The sequence below is a fragment of the Alosa sapidissima genome, chromosome 15, assembly GCF_018492685.1.
Source record: "Alosa sapidissima isolate fAloSap1 chromosome 15, fAloSap1.pri, whole genome shotgun sequence".
NCBI classification, from domain to species: domain Eukaryota; kingdom Metazoa; phylum Chordata; class Actinopteri; order Clupeiformes; family Clupeidae; genus Alosa; species Alosa sapidissima.
The window spans coordinates 14,878,252-14,889,917 of record NC_055971.1 but is presented as its reverse complement, the minus strand read 5'-3'; the positions used below and the strand labels follow the sequence as shown (position 1 = coordinate 14,889,917).

The following is an 11,666-nucleotide window of genomic DNA, read 5'->3' as shown; positions in this document are numbered from 1 at the left end:
TATTTGACAAAGATATTATCAATGGATATCTTAATGAAGACAGATTACAGTATATGGGCAGTATACAAAGCTTGTACAGTCACCAGCACCAGTATCAAAGAAGGAGAACAGACAGGCGGTTGTGCATATTTTACTCACTTCCTCACTTTTCCCTTTTCTTACAGAGGCATCGTTTGAAAAATGTATATTTAATACTGGAAAAAAGCAAACCTTTCACATTTTGTCCCAAAGAAGCAAAACAAGACGGCAAAGCAAATGTAGAAAAATGTCTCAAAGGACGCTACCCTAGAAATTAAGTATGAACAGCATCAATGTTTCCAAAGTGTGATGTTGAAGGGATAGCCTGACCTCACTAGTGATTCAGTGGGTCGATAGTTCTGTTATGAACACAAAGGCAATACTGGTGATTGTTGTACTGACATTATTCTGTATAATAATAGTAATAATTATGATAATAATAATAATGCTGATGATGATGATAATAATAATAATAATAACAATAATAATTCAGTACTTATTTGTTCGCATATTTCCTTACTCTGTAATTCTATTAACATATTCCAATTTAATCAGTATGTCTGTAAACTATGGAAACAAAAGATAAGCAAAGCAACAATCTACATTATGTTTGACTGAATTTAATAGTTACACAGTATTTACATGCCTTGTGTTGAAACACTTGCTCCTTGTTGATGTGAAATTCAAAAGATGTATGGAACACTTTAAATAGCTATATTGTCTAATATACAAATCTTAATACATATGGGACCCCATATCAGAACAATATTTTTCACCATGTATCACATTAGCAAAATAATGTACAGCCGTATTAACAAGGGGGAGGCATAAGTACCGTAAACAAAACAATTGTTCCACTCAGTTAATTTTTTTCCACTTGATATGTTGGAAAGTATGACCCATGAAAAGTTTTTTTTTTTTCATATTTTTGATCTCTCATTCTTTATAATTGGTCAAAAGTACACTTCAACAGGAAGTTCAGCAATATTTAAAAAAAAGAAAAAGAAATAAAAACAAGGACGGAACTTCACTCAGTTGGAATCCTGAGACTGTCTCACAATGTGTACCTTCTTCTACTTTGTGCTTTTATATTCAAATAGTTTTGAGAGAGGGCAAAAGGCATAAACTCAACAGTGCAGGAATATACAGACAGAAATGACAGAAATTAAATACTTTGAAATATTTTCAAATGAATTCTCAAATGTATAATTTCACTACGTAACACTTATTAATTTAGTTGTGCTTGACATTTTTTCCTTTGCTTTTTTTTTATTCATGTAAGCATTATTTGGTGTCCATTTATGTACAACAAATGTCCATTTTCTTACTCCGTACTCGCGTACACTCAGTTGTACACTCTGAGTAACATCCAATGCCACAATGTAACATTTGAAATAATTATAATAATTATAATAATGAAAAAACACATTAAACATTACATGTGATTCACATTCAAAACATTAATGCATTTTACATATTCTTCTCTTAAAGCGTAATTATTGGCAAAGCCAAGGTTTTCCGACTTGAGATGAACCACATTTCTTGCCGCTTCCTGGAAATATCTGCAAAAAGTATATAACAGATACTGTGAGGGTAACAGAGAAAATGATATTCTGGTGAAAATAATTAATTTCTAGAGTTAAGACACGAAAATACAAAACACATGTCTATATATATTGGCACTGCGATGAAACCAGATTCCAACAGATATATATATATATATATATATATGTATATATATATATATATATATATATATATATATATATATGGATTTGTGTTTACTTTGATGTTCTTGAGAACATTAGGTTTTGGGGAGGGTGGGGGAGCAGGGTTGACATGAGTGTATGGGTTGTTTAATTCAATTTGACAGTTTGTAGCAATACAAAAAAGGCATCATTTTTCTGCAGCAAGTGGCTTGTAAAAAGTGGCCTCTTTTCAAACGAAAGTGGATATGTTTTTTTCTCTTTCTTTTTATAATTTTTTTGTTAGTTTTTTCCATTTAGTTTTGTTTTGTTTGTTTTTTTTTCTGTGTGCAGGGATGACAGAAGAGAAGAAAAAAAATGCCAGCACTTCAGTCGGACTCGTGTCAAAATGGAGTCCTCTCCTCTGGCCTCCACAACCCCATTTGTTGCCACTGATAGTAAAGGACGGTAAGAAAAGAGAGGCAAAAAAAAACAGAGGTCTTAAATGAAGTACTCTTTCTTTTCCTCTGCATGTGCGTGGTTTCCCTCGGCATTGATGATGGCCGTGTCTGCATCGGGCGCGTCCTCGGCTCCCTTCGCCTCATTGGTTAAGTATGTCCCTGTCCACACAGTCCCACAGGTGACAGACACGTCAACACACAGGCACTGGCATCTGGCTTACATAGGCATGCTAGCATTTTGTCACTCTCTCCATGCTTGCTATGTGGTTTTTTTGATGCGGCTGTAGCTGGGCCCTGCTGAAAGCGTGAGGTCCCTACCTTTATGCCTGGCCAGGTAGCGGCCCAGGACGATGATGAAGCAGAGCGTGATGAAGACCACCACCGCCACGACGCCGCCGATCAACGCGTGGTCCGGTCCGTGTTGGGCGAGGGCGTTGGGGTCTGTGGAGGAGGCGGGAGAGGAGAAGAAACAAGATGACGTGATGAGATGGACAAGCGGTAAGCCAGGCTGTCTTGAGACTGTGAGGATACTACCGGGTCATGCAGTTGAGACCAGCGTTATAGGGGTCTGAATGCTAATACTGAGGAACAAGAAGCTGAAGGAAAAAAAAGTGTTGGAGAACCGGACACGCTGGTTTAGTATTCCCTAACACACACATACAAAGACACACAGATTCTCTCTCCATCTATCTCTGTCCCTCCCTCAGTCCCAAGGGCGTACATTCCAGGGCGGATAGCAGTGGGTGAGCAAAGTTGTGAAACGCAGTAAACTTTGAGAAATTGTCCAAAGACCATGACGGGTCCTAATTCGTCACTGGGATTTGGCTTTGAAGGAATGGAGGTTCAGCTGAGGTGAGGTGAGGTGAGGTTACTCCTCGAGTAACCAGCCCCACGCTGGCAGACCGCCTCTCCTGTGTCCTTTCACGCACCCAACTCAACACACATAAATAACCCCTTACACATGCACACACGCAAACAAATAACTCCTTCTACACACACACAAATAACTCTTTACACACACACACAGTGTTCCCCCTGGGTGCACTACTACCACCACCTACAAACACTGGTGATCACGCATTCACTGTAAAAAGAAAACAAAGATGTTGAAAACTCAAATTATCAAGGCAACGTGTGATGCAATAGATGTTTGAGTTTTCTAGACTTCTGACTATTGTTGACTCACTAAGAGTTACTAAGATTTTCAACATCAGACAAGAGCTCTTCCAGCTAGGCTCTTCTTGTTCACGATGGTCATGTAAGACCAAAAATGAAGTTCTTGCATCAGTGTCATGTACTTCTACCTTCAGCAAACACAGATGTTCTTTTTCATTCATCATTCACTCAAGCTTCTCCACACACATACACTCCCATACAGGAACAACCCTTTACACATACTGTGCATGCACAGGCACACAAATTCACTGAAAAACACCCCCTACCCTACCCCCCACATGTACGCAGTGTTCACTGAAGTGCACTACTAACACTGCTTTCATTTCACTGGATATTTCCCCCTCAAGCTAGCAGCCCACTCTGGTCCACCACGTCTGGGTACCCGCTATCTGGGGCGCCACACTCTCACTTGACCTCTCCTGAAGGGTATAAGCTCCGGAACGGCTGTTTGACCCCCGAGGCATAAGGTGTTCTAGAGCGTGGCAGCGGCGGTGAGGTTGCCGCACCTTTTAAAAGCACGCCGCGCTGGGGCTGGACCGAGCGGCGGCCGCGGCAGCAGGACGCCTCTGGTTATGCTTCCGGTGCTGCTCTCATTAGCTCAGGTTGATGAATAGGTCCGGCACGCCTCGGCCGCCAGGGCCCGTCAAAGTGACCCTGAGAGTTTATTTTTTATTTTTATTTTTTTTGTGAAGTCTCGGGAGACGTGTCAGCTACCTGATTTTATTTATTTGCAGTCTAATTAACTCATTAATCTAGTTAGGTTTGAATTGGTGTGTGGTAATTAGGTATTGCAGCGAGGCAGTAAATGGAAAAGTACGGGTGATGAAGGAATGTGGATTCTCCAGCCAAACCAACCACAGATACCACAGAGAGACAGATATCATCAAGTCCCTTAAGGCAGTATGTACATTTACACAAAATGAACATGAAATATATTTAGGAAATCTCTGAAAAACTCCTCAGTGCACTAAGAGTTTGTTACAAAGCCATAGATAAAGTTTTGGTTCATTTTCAATTTTCTTCCTATTTTAAATATGTATCTGTTCTTTACATGAACTTTGTCAGGAAGGGTCCTCATCAGGGATCACACCCATGACCTTTGTGCCTTCCTCCCTCTACTAGTTGAGGTAAAGCTAAGTGTCTTATTGTTTGGACTGACTCCGCATTGATTCCACCCACCACTCAATCATATGCAAGATACATATACCAGCATAGCCTGCCCTACACCCACTAGAGACATGCAAAACTCTTGACCCTTATTGTTCATTCCATATTAATGATGTACACACATGTACATAAATTCTAATAAGGATGCTGAATATAATTGGTGTCTTTACCCTGGGTTAAAACTGAGGCACAAGACTAAATATGTCAGCGAGAATCTCTGAACAAGTGATCGCTGCTACAGAAGACCCTGGTAAATAAGTAATGAGCGTGCCCAGACACCTCGTCAGACGAATGGATGCACAAATTAATGTGTCCCATCGCAACAGCCTCCCAAATTGAAACATAATTCCCTGCACACTGGGATTCACATTTGAGCTGATCAGAAAAAGGTAAGTGGAAAGTTAAAAACTTGAATAATTCAAGTGGTACGCCTCAGTCCATTTCGCTACTTTTCCATCAGGGACTTTTTTCTGTCTGTCTGTGACTTTTTTTTCCAGTGAGGCAGATATATTCATTTTGGTGACTAAAGGATTTTTTTTAATTCTGGTAGCTGTAGGAATACAGGTTGAGAGGAATTTGCAAAGCAGGTCTGGACTGGAGGAATATGATGGGAATCAGTATTTGTGGACTCGGGAGATTACGGAGGGAACCAGATTCTGCCAACTGGGCTGGGCTCTGTGTTTCTCGCAGAAATGGGTTATTTAAAGGAACCATATGTAAGATTGTGGCCAAAACTGATACTGCAATCACTTTCAAATTACTGTAGAGAGGTGTATCCCCTCCCCCTCGCCCCTGACTCGAGGTTGCCAACCCGGATGCCGAAACACTACTGACCTGTGATTAGTAGATAGGTGACGGGTGGCGCATCAGGCCAAAACACAACATGACATGAAAAAACACAACATCAACATCAGTTGAGGGCTGCAACTTCACTTTTTAAATGACAATATCCTGGCCAGACTACTGTTGTCAGTGATATAAGTATTTAAAATGAACATGATTTCTTAATGTCTAGTGACATATCAGGGCCATTTTATGATTAATTGAAATACATTTCTTACATACGGTTCCTTTAACATGTCTCTTGGTAGCAATGCTATCACCACAGTCGCGTGGTTAGACTGTCAACAGCAATATATGTGCGAGAGGGGTAGGGGTGGGGGAGAGATGGATGGAGGGAACTGAGAGACGAGTGAAAGACATGGGGGAAAGGGATGGAGAGAGAGAAGAGAGAATGGAACAGAAAGAAAGAATGGAAGATAAAGGAGATGGAAGAACAGAAATCAGAGCATGTGTGTGAGAGAGAGAAAGAGAGATATGGAAGAATAGAAATCAGAATGTGTGAGAGAGCGATATGAAAGAATAAAAATCAGAATGTGTGTGTGTGAGAGAGAGAGAGATAGAGGAGTAAAGTCCCATTCACACCAAGAACGATAACGATAACTATAACTATAACGATAAAAGCGTTCACACTGAACAACGATAAACAAAGTCTCTCCTTGTGTTAATAAATGTGACTGATTGGCTATTAGCATTTTATCGTTGGGAAAATCGCTCTGAAAGTGATCCCCAACGATATCGTTCTTCATGTCGTTATCGTTATAGTTTATGTGTGAACGTCGTCATTCATATTAACGAGAACGATATTTATTTATAGTTATCGTTATCGTTATCGTTTTTGGTGTGAATGGGCCTTTAAAATCAGAGTGTTTGTATGTGCGAGAGGAGTGGAGAGAGATGTGGAGGACTGGAGAAAGAGTGACAGACAGGGAGGGAACAAAGACGAGATCTGCTTCCCAACCTCCAGAGCACATTATGTTTTAATAAAGCCAGACACATTCTTCTATTTATGGTTTTATTCCGGAGCTTGTGTGCAAATTTCTAGTCAATAATTTACATCCTTCACCTATCCATGCACTGTGATTCCTGCCTAAGAGACTCGGGAGATGATTATGATTTCTCCTCAGTGCACACTGCTTGTTTCCTGTCCTTGACACCTTTGGAGTGAAGCCAGGTTGGATTGCCTAGCTGTAAATCATTATATGAGTGCTGAACATATGGTAAGGTGGGGCATCTGCTTCATTGGGACATGTGAGAGGTGTTTATATCTGCTGGTTTGTCTTGATGAAATACCAAGGCATAGATGGCGACATTGATTCAGTCTAAATCGGTAATCACTGATTTACAGTAGCCTACTGTAGCAAGCTGATATAAATATAACACCCTCTGTAGTCATCAGATAAGTAATATGTTATTGGTATACGACTTTATTTATATTTCATTTGTAATGGATGTAAAAGATGTGTTTCATATTAGATTAGTAATCTAATTAGATTAGATTAGATTAGTTGATGCTGCCACCGAATCTTATTATGTTGTCATTGGCACTCAGTTTTAGGTTAAACATGGCCCTACCAGCGAAGTGAGTGAATCTAAAAATGAAATTGTCAACATGTGACGGAGCCAGTCCCCAGGGCCTACCACCCACCATCGCCCACTAACCGTCATCTAAACACACTTGGAGGACATGGCAGAGGGCACCTGTTGAGTCTGCATGAGGAGTAGCCAGGGGAGAGGGTGACACTAGACTGATGAGACGCCAAGCAAGATGAGCAACACAGCAGCGTGAGGCACCGTTAAGAAGACACACCACACTTTAGCAGCTGTGAGGCAACACCAAAATGGATAATATATTCTCACACACTTTAAGTCAGTTCTCTTCATAGTGCTCTGTGGGGAATGTGATGTGGGCTGATACTTATAATTACATTAAAAAACACAAATTACCAGCCACTAATTATCGTGAAGGAGAGTAGGGGGAAAAAGCATGAGAGAATTCCCGTGGGACGGCGAAAAAAACTCCTCTGAGGAAGCCAAATGATTATCGTTAAACAAATATGGCCGCTGGCCATAGCAGTGCTCTCTGAACAAATACAGAGAAACCAGTGATTTAATAACCAGGCTAATGAGACATAACAAAGCGGTATCATTCAACTCCAAAGACGCTGACATGCACTCAATATCATGCTCAGAATGGTCAGTCTAGCCAATCGTTCTCCCTCCCAAAACCTTTCACGCCCACCCACCACCCTGCAGTGAAAAATGACCCGTAAATTCCTTCACCAAATCGTTATGTAAAACTTTGGAGCGCTTCCGATTGTGATTTATGACGACTTTGTTTACATCCTTGTATAAGTGGGCATTTTTTAAGAGGAGCAGTGGCAACTCACAATACATTTCCCACAGATAATGAAAATTCATTACAATCCCCACAAACACACATTAAATCGCTATTTGTCATGATCAAGAGTCGGCTTCGTTTTTGGCTTTGACAAACCTTTGACCCACCCACCTCTTTTGTGGGTTTTTTTTATATTATTATTTTCTTTTGCTGCGGTGCTATCCGCTCAACTTCTTCCCAAACAGGGGGAGGCCGACTCACGCCATTTGTTTTATGTTTTGTTCCCACTCCCATCTCCAATTTGAATGGGACTGAGGAGCTTGGCAGCTAGGGAGCTCTGAAGCGGAAGAAGGGCCCGCTCTGGGGGTGGGCGAAAAGTTTGTGCTGCCTCAAATTGGGCCGGGATGGGGCACTGAGGCATGGTGTACTTTATGCATCTAGCAGACAGTGCTGCCATGCAAGACAGTGACTTTTGAGGGCATGCTGGAGATGAGGCTGAATGGGGCATGATCCGGGGGGGTCCGGCACCGCGCTGTCGCTCAGTGCTGCTGGCGCAACAGCAGCTGGCTGAGTGGGGGGGTGGTAATATTTACCTGTCGTGGCACCTGGTAAGTCTTTGGCTGTTGCCATGGATGCGGGCGGAAGAGGAAGTGGGGTTGGGGAGAGGGCAACAAAGGGAAGACGATGTGAAACAATCACGACCACAATATGGACAGACTTCATCAAACAAAAACAAAGACTTTTAACAGTTAATGAGTAGAGGTTACATGCTCTACGACAATGTCAAAAGCACAATAGTTGGATTTGCCAACACAGACTATTAAGCCACAGGCTATTGGCTACAATGTGTATGTGCGATATTCAGCTGGGACATGGCGTTGAGTATAGAAACAAGCTGCGAGCATTCCTTTTCATTCTGACAACTGAAATCATCTTCATGGTCTCAGTGAAGCTCTGAAATTCTGAAACTTTGTTGAGCACAGAGATGACTGCTAATTGCAGCAACTGCAGCAAGTCAGAATACACAATACTGCGCCAGTTGAATTTGAGGGACATCAGTTATTTTCTATATTTTTTCATAGGGGTATCAGACAGCATGTCCAGGAATTTGTTTAAGATTTATAGAACAGATTGTAAAGAAAGATTCATTGTATGGCACCAGGTTGTTTTGCTCTGATGTATGTCATTAGGATTCAGTTAGCAGATAATGGGATTTGAAATGCCTCTCAAGTCTTTGTACCTGGACAGACAGACAGTAACAGTTTTCCCTGAACATCAGAGGCTTTTCTTTCTATAGTCACCAGCGAAACCTTTTATCCCGATTTGTTCGCTACCAACATGTCTGATGTCGAGAGGTAGGGGTGACACAGTAAGAAAGGGAGAAAAAGAGAAGGATAACAGCCCCCACCTCCCACCCCACCCCATCTCACCCCACCCTGACTCCCTCCATCCGACCTCCCCCCCCCCTCCTCCCCGCAAAGAGTTCAAACAGAACAACACTGATACCATCCCACTCAGGCTGTAGGCAGTGCACATTCCCTAAGGCTCTGGGAGTCTGTGTGAACAGTTGCATTTGATTAGCTGGAGCTCAAGCCCCGGCCCCGGCTCCTTTTCATTGCATCAACATCTTCAGGAACTGAGAGCGGCAGCAGGAAAAGGAGAAGAGAGGAAAAATAACCCGCAAGTTTATTGAAATGCTGCGGTGTGTGTTTTTTTCTCTCTCTGCCGCCACCCCACCACCACCACCACCTCTACCTCCACCACCTCCCACACCCACACCCCCACCTTCTTCTTCTCCAAGAACGAATCTTTCCGCCGTTGACTCCTGAACCCCTTCATTAGTCAAAGGGGCTGCATGTTACGAAGCTTCCCTTAACTTTGACTTCAAAGGGAAAAGCTGTTTTGATCACTTTCTTGAGAGGCATATATTCCTCCTGTGCCCTTGCCTTCCACGTTCAGAAATTGATTACAGATACATAATTAGGTCTTTAAATAAGGCCTGGGATTTGAAACGCGAAACTCAGCAGTTTAAAGCTATTTGGTGCAAAGTTTCACATTGCGCGCGTCTCTATTTTATGGCTGCTCTTAGACCCGTTTCATCTTTTTTTTTCCTGCACTAAAAGGGTCGAGCGGCCATACTTTATTTATTTTCTAGTGGCGGTGGATTCAAGGATATTTCTTTTTGTGCCACGGTTCTTTGGACAAATGCACTGGGAACATTCACCCTCCTTGACACAAGCCTATCGCTATGGGCACTGATTATGGAAAGCAGGGAATTCATATTGACTAGCCTTGAGCATTTGTGGGTGCCTTTATTTAGTGATCCTTTTTAACTACTGTTCATTTGTGAGTCAGATAAGAAGCCTTTGCATGGGTCATTACATGAGTGCCTGACGGAGATTTGCTGACCAGACTGAGTACATGGCCATCAATACATTGACAATTGTTCCGTTAAAAAGTACATGCATCCATTAGGCTTTTGAATAATTTTCACAGTTTAGTGTATTGCATTGTACAATGCATTCTACTGACATCACAAGGTCTTTATTCAAAAAAGAGAGAACATGATCTTGCTCTTGTTCACAAGCAAGTAAGAAATGCCTTGAATATGCTATATGAAGATATGTTTGACGCATTAGTTTCCACAACAGTATGTTACTTTATGGAAATGATGATGTATAATTTGTACTGTTAGTGAATCCAAGTGTGAAAGGAAAGCCAAAAGAAATAATTGCATACCTCAGGTAATGCCAATGGCTGTCGCTTTGCTGACTTGGGTGCAAGAAAGAGTGGTTGTGTAAGGAGAGGTGATGATGCTCAAAGTGCAGCATTGCTAATGAACAAGAAAGTGAAAAAAATGAGGAAGAAATAAACACAGACACACACACACACTCTCTCTCTCTCTCTCTCTCTCTCACACACACACACACACACACACTAAGTAAACATGAATCTGAGCAAAGCAGGTTTACACCTGCTGTCAAATAAAGGGGGTATCAAAAGCAAGTCATGAAAAGAACATAAAATCTGAGGACAGGAGGAAGATGAAACAAATGGTGGAGGGTAGTCTGTGGTTAGGATTGTTTTGCTACAAGAGAACATCACTGGGAAGCAATAGTTGAAGTGTATCTCCACAAAAATAAAACTGACGGACCTTTAGAAATGATGTGTTTGCCTTTAACAAAGACAGTTATTGGGAGACTGCATGGTGCAATTGATTTTCACCTGCACCATGAGTCACTAACAGCACAATGGCCGATGTGGAAGCTTACACACAGAGATCTCAGTCTATGTCAAGAATAAACTTCACTTATAATCGGACAAAACAGGGCACAGACTAAAGATGCAGGAGGGAGGGGAGGTGATGTAGTCACAATTTATCATACCAACATGGGCAATATTGGACATTAAATTGGTTTGATGACCTAGTAATCGCAATGACATCCACTAATGTTAAGATGCATTGGCTGTCTATGGGAGGTTCGTGACGACACACTCATGGAATGTCAGGTGGTGCCGAGGACTCAAAGTGGCAAATTCACACATTAACTGTCCATTTACTATGAGCTATTTCTCAGCCGAAATGGCTGCTTTTAGCCCGCTGGCATTATTTATCATCTTTCGAAAACGTCCCAGACATGTGTATTACAGAGCGTCTCCTCTTTCCGAGTGTGCACCTTAGCGTGGGTACATTCATAAATCGGGATTAATATTGCAAATGGTGATAAATTGAGACTGTATGACTTCAAATGACATTTATTGCTTCTTAGCACTGGTGTCATTAGCAAATTAGGTTCATCCCTAAGCCAAGTTTCACGAGTTCTTGAAAGGCTGATAAATATCACTTTGCCGCAGTCAGACATTCAAGCTGAATTACTGTCGCCAATAATGAGGTAGTTTTTCATACTTTTTTTTTTTTTAAGTCGGCTGTTTATATTCCTCTACCTCCTGTGCAGACACTCTCTATGTGGTCCCATA

The 11,666-nt window shown here is 41.7% G+C and overlaps 1 protein-coding gene across 5 annotated transcripts in view; it reads right to left on the bottom strand.

Moving 5' to 3' along the window:
- Positions 1 to 11,666, bottom strand: part of cadm2b (cell adhesion molecule 2b) — a 137,167-nt gene continuing 125,501 nt past the window's right edge. The window contains exons 9-12 of one of the 5 annotated variants that reach the window (XM_042064412.1): positions 8,282 to 8,308; positions 2,483 to 2,605; positions 2,218 to 2,323; positions 1 to 1,580 (exon numbers count right to left, since the gene is read on the bottom strand). In XM_042064412.1, coding sequence (XP_041920346.1) covers positions 1,454 to 1,580; positions 2,218 to 2,323; positions 2,483 to 2,605; positions 8,282 to 8,308 — 383 coding nt within the window. In that variant the 3' untranslated portion in view covers positions 1 to 1,453. Of the gene's footprint in view, positions 2,324 to 2,482; positions 2,606 to 8,281; positions 8,309 to 11,666 lie in introns of all 5 variants that reach the window. The other 4 variants (XM_042064415.1, XM_042064413.1, XM_042064416.1 and 1 more) reach the window with 4 other exon arrangements.